The following is a 12,093-nucleotide window of genomic DNA, read 5'->3' as shown; positions in this document are numbered from 1 at the left end:
ACATTTAAAAACAAGTGTAAGCCTTGGATATATTAAAGTTTATATAGAACTAGCTGAAGGACCCGGCTTCGCACGGGTATATTTCATCTATTTCATTTAATGTTTGTGTGTGTCGTTAAAAGATATCGACAGTATCCACTATAACAGTAACATATACAGCACCCGCCCCCTTAACAGTGACCTCCATAGCCCCCCACCCCTTAACACTGACCCTCCCACAGTGCCCCGTCTCCTTAAAATGGGACCTCTACAGCAGCCCAACCCTTTAACTTTGACCTTCACAGCAGCCTGCCCCTTTAACAGTGAGTTCCACAGCACCCCACCCCCTTGACAGTGACCTCCACAGGGGCCCGCCCCCCTTAACAGAGACCATAGGTTACAGTCCCCTTAACTGACCACCATTCCCGGCCCCCTTAACAGAGACCCTCACAGTACCCCACTGCCTTAACAGTGACCTCACAGTACCCCGCTGCCCCTTTAATAGTGGCCTCACAGAGCCCTCCTCCCTTAAGTGACCTCCACAGAGCCCTCCTCCCTTAAGTGACCTCCACAGAGCCCTCCCCTTTAACAGTGACCTCCACAGCAGTCGTCCCTTTGTGACCTCCACAGTACCCCGTTTCCTTAACAATGATTTTTGCAATAACTCGCCCCCTTAACAGTGACCTCCACAGAGCTCTGTTCCCTTAAAATGTGACCTCAAACACCCCGCCCCCTTAACAGTGACCTCCATAGCGGACCGTCCCCTTAACAGTGACCTCCACCCTTCACTGCCCCCTTAACAGTGACCTCCACAGCATCCAGTCTTCTTAACAGTGATTCCCACAACACCCCGCCCCCTTAACAGTTGCCTCTACAGCAATCTGCCCCTTAACACTGACCTTCATAGCGGACCGTCCCTTTTACTGTGACCTCCACAGCAGCTTGCCCCTAGAGTGGCCAGAGGTCCCTTTTTAGACCGGACAGTCCGGCTTTCAGACTCCCTGTCCTCCGTCCGGTGCAGGGCCTGGATGGACACAGGGATGTCCATTTTGAACAGCTCACTCGCAGACAGCAGCACTGTACTGTCTGTGAGCTGCAGGGAGAAAGTCACTCTCCTTCCCACCCCTGCAGCTGACAGAAGTTGATTTTTACCTTCATTTTTTCAATCCCCGTCGGCTGCGGAGCAGGACTTGGGGAGGGGTTTTTAAGTCCATCTTTTGAGGGTGCCCTGAATGGCCACCCTACCCTTCCCCCTTAACTGTGACCTCCACAGCACTCCGCTCCCTTAACAGTGTCATCCACTGCGCCCTGCCCCTTTTAAAGTTGACCTACAGCAGTGAAGAAAAATGGCTGGGTTGTTATGGAAACCTGGTGAAAAACTGTATGGCCTGTGAGCTTGTATTGGCTGATAAGGGTCATGTGACCGTGTGTATGGCAGTTGGGATATGAAGATAAAGACCTGCAGGCTTCTATTGGCTAATGCATTGTTTGGGAATATCTCAGGAACGATACGTCCTAGGGAGCTGAGACCCAGTCTAAAACCTTCCTGGACACCTAATGTACCTGTGTGCCAAATTTCGTGATTGTAAATGCGACGGTGCGGATTCCTTTAGCGGACATACACATTTACATACACTCAGCTTTTTTTATTAGATTATATTTGTTTTCTCTATGTCTGGCACCTTCATATTTTTTGCATGGATTATTTTCATACTGCAGGCAAGAAAGCTTGCTGCATTACTTAAGGAGGCGGAAAGGAAGAATGAGGAACTCTGCTTGCTTCTAAAGTCTCAACAACTTGAGTCTGAACGAGCAAAGAGTGACATTGAGCAGTTATTCCAGCACAGCAAGAAGTTACAAGTTGTGGCGGAAGAGCATGAAAAACTAAAAGTCTCCTATGCTGATCACATATTGAAGTAAGGATTCTCCTACTCATTCCTCTTAAACAGGAAATTTAAAGGGGTTGTCCAGTTCAGAAAGAAACCGGACAACACATGGGATCCTTCTGCAAACAGAACTGAGTGTTACACACCTGACAGATCCCGCACCACTTCTCTGTTTCTCCCAGGCAGGCTTTGTTACTGCAGCGGTGATGTCATGTTAGCAACACGTGACCACTGCAGCTTCTCAGTGATCACCGCTGCAGCCGGGTAAACGGAGCCCAACCAGGAGAACCAGAGCAGCGTTGTGGGATCTGTCATGTAAGTAACACTCAGTTCTTTTTTTTGCAGAAAGATCCCATGTGTTCATTGTCATGCAGTTTTTGGTACACTTTGCGGTATGTCAGGATACTATTCTGTAGTCAGGATTTGGTAATTATTCAATTTACTTAGATTTTTTGGCATTTTTGTAATGTTATATTATACGTTTTTTCAAAAGGAAGTGCAGCCACATTAGTAACCACGAGATGAGCTAATGTTTGAAAATGTGATTTGTCAATGTTACACTGACTATAAATTCCCTGTTACTAACCCCTATTTGCTGAAGCAAGTGCTTGTTTATGGAGTCATATTTCTGTCCCCATTTTCATCATATGCAATGTATAATATGGCCCATCGCTGAACAGTGACAGGCTTTCAAAGCTTCACTCATCACTATGTCACCTTTTTAACAAGCTTCTCAGAACTGATGGTAAAACTGAAATTCCATTAGCTGTTTCCATTTATCATACCATAATATTATCTATTAGTAAATTAAACATTAACATATTTGATATACTGTGACTGTCACTCTAATGTCTGGAGACAAAAAAGCTGCACAGAGTTGCAGCCTCCATTATAGCCCGCAGCTTCATCTTCAGTTCTGATGATTTCGGAACAGAACGCCACCACAATTTCATTCTGACTTGGGGTGCACGTCCATCATTGCTTGCTCTGACGCAGCGGCGGCACGAAGCGCACGGCGTCATAGCAATCATTGACGCCGTGCGCTCCTGCACTAAGCAGGATGCCTGTCCGGTATCTCATGGACATGTGAATTCAGCCTTAGGCCCCTTTCACACGGGCGAGTATTCCGCGCAGATGCGATGCGTGAGTTGAACGCATTGCACCCGCACTGAATCCCGACCCATTCATTTCTATGGGGCTGTTCACATGAGCGGTGAAATGAATGGGGTTGCGTGAAAATCGCAAGCAAGTGCGCATGCGGTGCGATTTTCACGCACGGTTGCTAGGAGACAATCGGGATGGAGACCTGATCATTATTATTTTCCCTTATAACATGGTTATAAGGGAAAATAATAGCATTCTTGATACAGAATGCATAGTAAAATAGCGCTGGAGGGGTTAAAAAAATAATAATTTAACTCACCTTAGTCCACTTGATCGCGCTGCCCGGCTTCTCGTCTGTCTCCTTTGTTGAACAGGACCTGTGGTGAGCATTCATTACAGGAACAGGACCTGTGGTGACGTCACTCTGGTCATCACATGATCCATCACCATGGTAAAAGATCATGTGATGACAGGAGTGACGTCACCACAGGTCCTGTTCCTGTAATGAATGTTCACCACAGGTCCTGTTCAACAAAGGAGACAGACGAGAAGCCGGGCAGCGCGATCAAGTGGACTAAGGTGAGTTAAAATAAAAAAATGGAACCCCTCTAGCGCTATTTTACTATGCATTCTGTATTCAGAATGCTATTATTTTCCCTTATAACCATGTTATGTTGTAAGGGAAAATAATACAATCTACAGAACACCGATCCCAAGCCCGAACTTCTGTGAAGAAGTTCGGGTTTGGGTACCAAACACGCGCGATTTTTCTCACGCGAGTGCAAAACGCATTACAATGTTTTGCACTCGCGCGGAAAAATCGCGCGTGTTCCCGCAACGCACCCGCACATTTTCCCGCAACGCCCGTGTGAAAGGGGCCTTAGTGAGTGTCTTTACACCAGGACCTGTACTATAAATCAGCCATTTTGACTTTTTTTTTTTTTTTGCACCGTATGGGATAAATATTTTTTAAAATTTTAATAGTATAATGTATGTTTGGCTTGGGAGCCGTTTTGTTCCCTTGCGATTTAGCTCTTGGGCTTGATGTTGAGGTCGGTACTCTGTACTAGTGCTGTAGATTTTGCTTGTAATTAAACATGCCTTGTTTTATAGATATGAACTCTGTGAAAAACAGTACAAGGAGCTGCAGGCATCGTATAATGTGTTAAGTAAGCAGGCAGAGACCATGAAAAAGCTGAATGACTCCCTCAAGCTACAGAATGAAAAGTAAGATTGAGTTTCTTCTTTTGAATTCCGTATGTTCAAGAGGTTGTCGACTAAACAGTTCCCAGCTTCCCATATGTGAAAATGTTTGAACAGTTACATTTTTACAAAGAAGTAATTTAAATTTATTTTTTTCCGATTTATACGATATACTGTAGATTGTTTTACCACTTAACTCAAACAAGGTAAACTCAAATGTAAGTTCAGATTTGAAAATTTTACAGTAATATATTTATGTAGCAGACACAGTGGGGGAGATTTATCAAACTGGTGTAAAGTAGAACTGGCTTAGTCGCCCGTAGCAACCAATCAGATTCCATCTTTCATTTTCCAAAGGAGCTGTGAAAAGGTGGAATCTGATTGGTTGCTATGGGCGACTAAGCCAGTTCTACTTTACACCAGTTTGATAAATCTCCCCCAATATCTTTTATCCTCTGTCTGTCTATTTCCGAACTGCTCACTTTTTAGCTTTGGCGATCGCCTACCCTTTTCTTGCTACTTGTATGCAGCCCTACGTCTTTCATATTCAAGAATCAATTTTAATTATAAAGTAGTATATCAGGAAACTGTTTTTATGTATTTCCCTAATAATCGCTGAAGAAGTATGGAGATTTATTTCTACCTAGAAATTATATGATAGGAAATTCAAGGATTATGTTCTGAATACCTGATGTGATTCTCTTGCTGACATGTTAGTAGATGTTCTTTCATTATTAAAGGAAACCTGTCAACATGCAGTTCTGTCTGTGGGCATTATGTTATGGTGCAGAAGTTGCTGAGCAGATGTATAGTTTTGTATGAAAGCCTTCAGTATAACTGTATTTTATTTATTTAAATCTATGTGTAGGAGTCAAGTGAGCATTCCTATGGGTGATAAACAGCTATCTCTGTATGAATAGTCATATGTGGAGGGCTGTCAATGACTGAGACCACCCAATCATAAGCATAGAAAAACAGGTATTTAGAAGAGTAAAATACAAGTTATAATCCGGTTATATGATATAATAGAAATTCCTTCTGTTATATAATATGCAGCTTAGATACTATGTTCAACATGACAGGTTCCCTTTAAATAACAGAACCTCTGTTCAGCAACAGATCGCCCTGCTGATGAGACAGCACTATTTAGTCTTTAAAGGATAACTGTCATATTTTTTATTTATTTTTTTGCTAAAGTGTAGGGCAAGTGATGGGTAACAATTTTGCAATAGACTTTATTTAGCCAAAACGTTTGTTTTTGGTAGAAAACTGGGGCTGAAATGGCCCTAAGCAGCACTCTTCAAAAGAGCGTTGCTAAGGGCCATCAGTCTCCGATTAGAAAAGGGGAGACGGGCTGAGCAGACGCTGTGCTTCTGCCTCCCGTGCTTCCCTGGGAGACAGAAGGCTGGGCACAGGAGTCTTGGGAGTTAAAATTACATTTATATTCCCCCTTTCTATGCAATCTAATGCTCCGTAACATTCACTGACCTGCGATCCCTGTGATAATAATTCATGAAGCAGCCGCCGGAAGTAGAAGCACTGTGTGCAGTGAATGTTACGGAGCATTAGATTGCATAGAAAGGGGGAATATAAATGTAATTTTAACTCCTAAGACTCCTGTGCCCAGCCTTCTGTCTCCCAGGGAAGCACAGCGTCTGCACAGCCCGTCTCCCCTTTTCTAATCGGAGACTGATGGCCCTTAGCAACGCTCTTTTGAAGAGTGCTGCTAAGGGCCATTTCAGCCCCAGTTTTCTACCAAAAATAAACGTTTTGGCTAAATAAAGTCTATTGCAAAATTGTTACCTATCACTTGCCCTACACTTTAGCAAAAAAAAATATATATATATATATATATGACAGTTATCCTTTAAACATAAATGTTAATTATCCTGAGATAATATGTGATTATATCGTTGTTTATCTGGAAATGGTGTAATAATATTTCAGAACTCTGGCACAATTAGAAGACATTGAAAATCAAAGAAAAGAAGTGTCCAAACAATTACAAGATCGAGAGAGCAAAATATTGAGTAAGTAGTACCATTTTATTAAGTGATCTTTTTGTAGTAATTAAGTATTATTTAATATATGTTTGAAAAGCACTAGATCGCACCACCTGCAAAACCTACACTTGAACTACAACTTATCCAAAAATGTCGTTCAGCTTTACTCACTCATGGTACACAGAAACGTTTCAACTTTACAATGGAGCTTTAAAATGGTTCTGTTGTAGAGTTGAAATATTGTTGTGTACCATGGATGTATAAAGCCTTATGTTTTTGTAAGCATTGAAGAGCTGCTTCTGCTGTATTTTGGTCAGTAGCCTATATTCTGACCTAATAGTATTAATTTGGGCTGGCTGACTGCCTTTTAGAAGCCACAGATGTGTATAATGATCATTCAAGAGCATCAATCGTATATAGTTACATAGTCGTTAAGGTTGGAAAAAGACACTGGACCATCATGTCCAGCCTATAATCCTACAGTGTTGATCCAGAGGAAGGCAAAAAAAAACTATACGGCAATTGCCTTATATTCTGAGGTTTATACCCCAGAAAGTGCTCAGCATAAAAACAGAGCCACTTACCTGTTAACCAGCACTCCATTCCAGCACTGAGGGTCCCGTCCCCACTGCCTCAAATCCCTTGTGAACCAGAAGCATGATGTTCTGTCTGTCATCACATTTATTGGCCTCACTGGTCATGACACATTTTGGGACATGTCACTGCTGAAGCCAGCGGTGCTGATCATTGGGTAAGTGGCTTTTTTTGTTTTTTTAAGCCATGCACTTTCAGAGACGTAAGAAAAATTGCTTTGGGCGTTGGACAGAAATTCCTCCCCAACTCCAAATATAGCATTGAGAATAAATCCCTGGATCAATATCCCATTTCCAGAAATGTATTGCCCATAACCTGCGGTATTTTACCTTTCAGGAAATGCACCTGACCCCAAACAAAGCCTCCAACACAGATGTGAACATGACCTTAATCTGACTTTTTGTATATGTGCATCTTGTAATATCCTTTTATGTTTAATTTACATAGATTTTCAACAGAAAGTAAAAGGGTTAGAGGAAAAAGTTAAGGCGAAACAAAAGGAGAAAGAAGATATGGAAGAAAGTATTGATATCCTTCGTAAAGAATTAAGCAAAACTGAACAAGCAAGGAAGGAACTGAGCATTAGGGTAAGACGTAACAAAGTATTTCCCAAAAATATAAACTAAAATTTCCAGAAAATGTGCGTACTAAGGAGTTTTGCAAGAGCTAAAGTGCATTGCCATTGATCTACACCAGAATGAAATGACATAATTCCCCATTTTATACTAACTTCATCCCTGATGTTATCACTAAATTCGTTGCCAACACCTACCAAATTGTAGGTGCTCTATTCAAATGCAGCAACACATGCCTCTCTCCTCGTGACCCCTACGGATGAGAAACTTGTTCCCTATCCTGTTGAAGTATAGTTCATTGGCTTTGCTGTCCACAATATCTTGCCTGCTTTCTAATTTTTCAATTTTTTTTAAAATAATCTTTTTGTGTCCTTTTTGATTCTTTATACAACAGACATCTTCACTAGAAGTTCAGAAGACTCAGCTAGAAACCCGTCTGGAAGAGAGAGAAGCAATTTTAAGATCCCAACAAGAAGAGCTGAGCAAACATTCAAATATGATTGCCATGATACACAGCCTGAGCAGTGGCAAACTCAATTCAGAGAATGTGAACCTCAGCCTTTAGTAAAAAAAAATTGCTATATGGTTCTTTCATTTGTGCAGCAAGCTTGTAACATCACAGAGAAAAATGGTCACACCACGCAGCTACTTTTTTAATATGTAATAATACTATCGGTCAAAAACTACTTTTTAATGTTTTTTACAATACAGTCAACAGAGGAATTCTCAATACTCTGTATAAAATATACAATTCCTTTACAAGGTATAATGGTGTGGCTTTTTTCATTCATTAGCTCCTCCAATATAGTATAAGCAGTTCATGGAGTAGCTTAAGTCAAGCTTTATTTAAATAAAGTTTAATTATTACATAATAAAGGTTATGTTTCTCTGATATCTTCTTGTGTTTCAGTTCATCACCATTTTCAAAAACTTTGCGTGCAGAATTAGAAACATTCAAGTTAAAGGGGTTGGCCAGTAAATAACTGTACAGGCAGGATAGTAACCAGTTCCCTGCTCCATTTCATATGGGTCCCCATTTACTAATGCTGGGGCCAGTCACTGGCCTCAGCGGTTATGTGCTTAGACTCAATGTTTTTAGCTGCCCAGAAATAAACGGAGACTGGTGGCACTGGAGTTGCTGTGGGATTAAATGAGTGAGTATTGGTTAATTATCATTTTTAAAGCATCCTCTGTCTGTACAAAAATTTCTATTGGCTGGAAACCTGTTAGGCTAATTTCACATGTGCGGCACAGCTCTCCGGCAGGCTGTTCCGGCAGAGAACACCCTGCCAGATCCAGCATTGCCAGATGTTACTGGAATGCCCGCTGGCCCCATCGACTATAATTGGGTCCGGCAGAGATACGGCCACTACCTGGCAAATATGCCGGGTTTTGGCCAGACGAAAACCGCTGGACACGCCTTTTCTTGGCAGGACAATTTCCAGCATTCTGTGCCAGAACAGCCTGCCAGAGAGCTGTGCTGTAAATATGAAAGTAACCTTAGTCACACTGCCTGTAAGCAGAGATCTTTGAAATGGTGAAAAACTCTTAACACATAGTACTATAAATTGTAGTATTCTTTTTAATTTACAGGGATTATGCTTTCTTTGCATATAAATGTATTGCAGTTTCCGACATCATATTTAAAATAGTGACCAGTCTTTTTCAGTTGCTCCATAGCAGCAGACTAAGGACTGTCACTTTTAATAACAGCAAATGTTAACAAAGTGAGAGATTGTATTCTGCAGGCAAAAGACACAACTGTTGAACAATTGACTGAATTTTCTATCACAAGGATTAGATTATTGCTGTTTTATCAGCCCGGTGTGCACTTTTAGCAAAACAAATATGAATTCTATTTTATAGCATATTTATTTTAGCTGAAGTATGAAATGTGTATAGTAGGTGTACAAGCATAAATTCATATGTAACATGTTGCAGTTTCACCATAAGCTCACTAATCAGCACTACAGATGTCTCATTGGCTTTTTAGGAATATCTGAAGTACATAATTTTAATGCATAAATACATTATTTAACAAACTAGTGTAATTATTCTGTTGGTATGTGTCTGAAAATATTAAAATGCTAAATATGTACAGTGTGGCTTTTGATTCCCTTCCACTTGTGTTCTCTGAAGTATAAACTGTTGAAATCTAAATAGATGGCAGGTAAACAGCTTTATAAGGGTGGTGACTAAAGATCAGTGAAGTTTTCAAAAATTCAATTCGGCCAGTTTGGCAAATTTTCCAAAAAGATTGGATTCGATCCGAATTTATTTGTGACGAAGCGCGTTAAATCAGCTATTTCTTGGCTGCTGAGGGTCTGTATATCGGTGTACAACACTGTGCATTGCAGAAACATGCATAGGTAGTCCACGTGGTAGTGAAACAGTTACTGTGCTTCAGTATGACATGCAGTTGAGAGACGTCACTCTTAGAATCAGTTCACACCACTTATTTGGTCAGTTACAGGGCCAAAACTGACCAAATAACTCACCGTCGTCTGCTGATTCCACATAGATTTCTACAGAACCTGTTCTGTTACATGCTGATACAAGTAGTGGCACCATGAAACAGTTGACACTGTCAGCAGTAAGTTTGTGTAGACTTCCCTGTTTATTTTCCCCTTCTGATCCGTTACAAGAACAACCCCCAAAAAATGGGTCCTGTCTTTTGAGCATCTGCATTCACACGATCAGCATTTGGTCAGTAATCCATCAGTATTGCTAAGACCAAAGATAACCAGGAGTGGATCCAAAACAGAGATGACACGTGATTGGAATATTTGCATGTCTCCTGTGTTTTAAGCATCCAAAAATATAATGGTAGAATATAGCACATGTGTGGGACCCTAACCAAGGTACCCCAATAAGCAATGCCACACATTTCAAGGTACAAAACAGATCTTTATTAGTTAGTCCAAAGAGGACATACATGACACAACATATATCAAAAATAAAATATCCATGCGAGAAGTGCAATGATGTAAAGTACCCCCACCCCAAGAGTAATGGGTCAAGTAAGTAAATGTAATGTTCCAATGTTCACAATGACTGAAATGGTGTAATGCTGTGGGGGATACTGGGTATTGGACATGCAAATAAATAATTGGCAGTAAACCCCACAAGAAACTGGTATAAAACATCCCATAAAGGATCGTCGCAATATGCAGCCTATTGCTGAGGCGGGATGCAACTCTAAAACCCCCTAAACAATAGTCTGTAATCCAAAGTGGAGGGAGGGGAGCTAGCCCATAATGTGATGGGAATCTAATTATTCTCAAGTGAGACCTACTACAAAATAAATCCCACACTTAATAAGGTTTAAATTGACAACCAGCACTAAGGTCCCTGCACTGGTGATACAAGAAAGGAGCAACAGTAATAAAGCATAATATACTGACCACACTGGGGAGGACAAAAGACTGATGTACGTTTCACAGACGTGCTTCCTCAGGGGCGTGTCTTACCATCCCCTAACACTTAGCACGGCGTCTACATTATTCCTCGGCACGAGTAGTAGTCTATAATCCACGGCCTCAAACGACAGCATGTGCCATATTAGAAATGGGCAGCATACCACAACATAATAGGTAACAAAGTATCCCGAAACAATGTATGTATTTGGGGCCAGCTTAATCAGATAGCATTATCAAATATACATGATCAAACTACTATCATAAAAATGTCCTCCAAACGGACATTAAAATATGAGGATAAAATATATCGATGGTGAACAAGTGTATTACATAATGACTATAAATAATATCGGAATGTGATAATGAATAAAAAAATTCTTCTAAATTTATATACACTGCGTGCAGAATTATTAGGCAAATGAGTATTTTGACCACATCATCCTCTTTATGCATGTTGTCTTACTCCAAGCTGTATAGGCTCGAAAGCCTACTACCAATTAAGCATATTAGGTGATGTGCATCTCTGTAATGAGAAGGGGTGTGGTCTAATGACATCAACACCCTATATTAGGTGTGCATAATTATTAGGCAACTTCCTTTCCTTTGGCAAAATGGGTCAAAAGAAGGACTTGACAGGCTCAGAAAAGTCAAAAATAGTGAGATATCTTGCAGAGGGATGCAGCACTCTTAAAATTGCAAAGCTTCTGAAGCGTGATCACCGATCAATCAAGCGTTTCATTCAAAATAGTCAACAGGGTCGCAAGAAACGTGTGCAAAAACCAAGGCGCAAAATAACTGCCCATTAACTGAGAAAAGTCAAGCGTGCAGCTGCCAAGATGCCACTTGCCACCAGTTTGGCCATATTTCAGAGCTGCAACATCACTGGAGTGCCCAAAAGCACAAGGTGTGCAATACTCAGAGACATGGCCAAGGTAAGAAAGGCTGAAAGACGACCACCACTGAACAAGACACACAAGCTGAAACGTCAAGACTGGGCCAAGAAATATCTCAAGACTGATTTTTCTAAGGTTTTATGGACTAATGAAATAGAGTGAGTCTTGATGGGCCAGATGGATGGGCCCGTGGCTGGATTGGTAAAGGGCAGAGAGCTCCAGTCCGACTCAGACGCTAGCAAGGTGGAGGTGGAGTACTGGTTTGGGCTGGTATCATCAAAGATGAGCTTGTGGGGCCTTTTCGGGTTGAGGATGGAGTCAAGCTCAACTCCCAGTCCTACTGCCAGTTTCTGGAAGACACCTTCTTCAAGCAGTGGTACAGGAATAAGTCTGCATCCTTCAAGAAAAACATGATTTTCATGCAGGACAATGCTCCA

General features: G+C 41.3%; 1 protein-coding gene across 2 annotated transcripts in view; it reads left to right on the top strand.

Annotated features, from left to right (window-relative positions):
* CIP2A (cellular inhibitor of PP2A) overlaps nt 1-7,919 on the top strand; it is a 74,738-nt gene extending 66,819 nt beyond the window's left edge. For both annotated transcript variants that reach the window (XM_040424915.1, XM_040424913.1), the window contains 5 exons: nt 1,699-1,895; nt 4,083-4,196; nt 6,120-6,202; nt 7,217-7,356; nt 7,739-7,919. In XM_040424915.1, the coding sequence (XP_040280849.1) occupies nt 1,699-1,895; nt 4,083-4,196; nt 6,120-6,202; nt 7,217-7,356; nt 7,739-7,909 (705 nt within the window). In that variant the 3' untranslated portion in view covers nt 7,910-7,919. The remainder of the gene's footprint in view (nt 1-1,698; nt 1,896-4,082; nt 4,197-6,119; nt 6,203-7,216; nt 7,357-7,738) is intronic.
* The last annotated feature ends 4,174 nt before the right edge of the window (nt 7,920-12,093 follow it).

The sequence above is a fragment of the Bufo bufo genome, chromosome 3 (genome assembly GCF_905171765.1).
Source record: "Bufo bufo chromosome 3, aBufBuf1.1, whole genome shotgun sequence".
NCBI lineage: Eukaryota > Metazoa > Chordata > Amphibia > Anura > Bufonidae > Bufo > Bufo bufo.
This window is presented reverse-complemented; position numbering and strand designations above follow the sequence as displayed.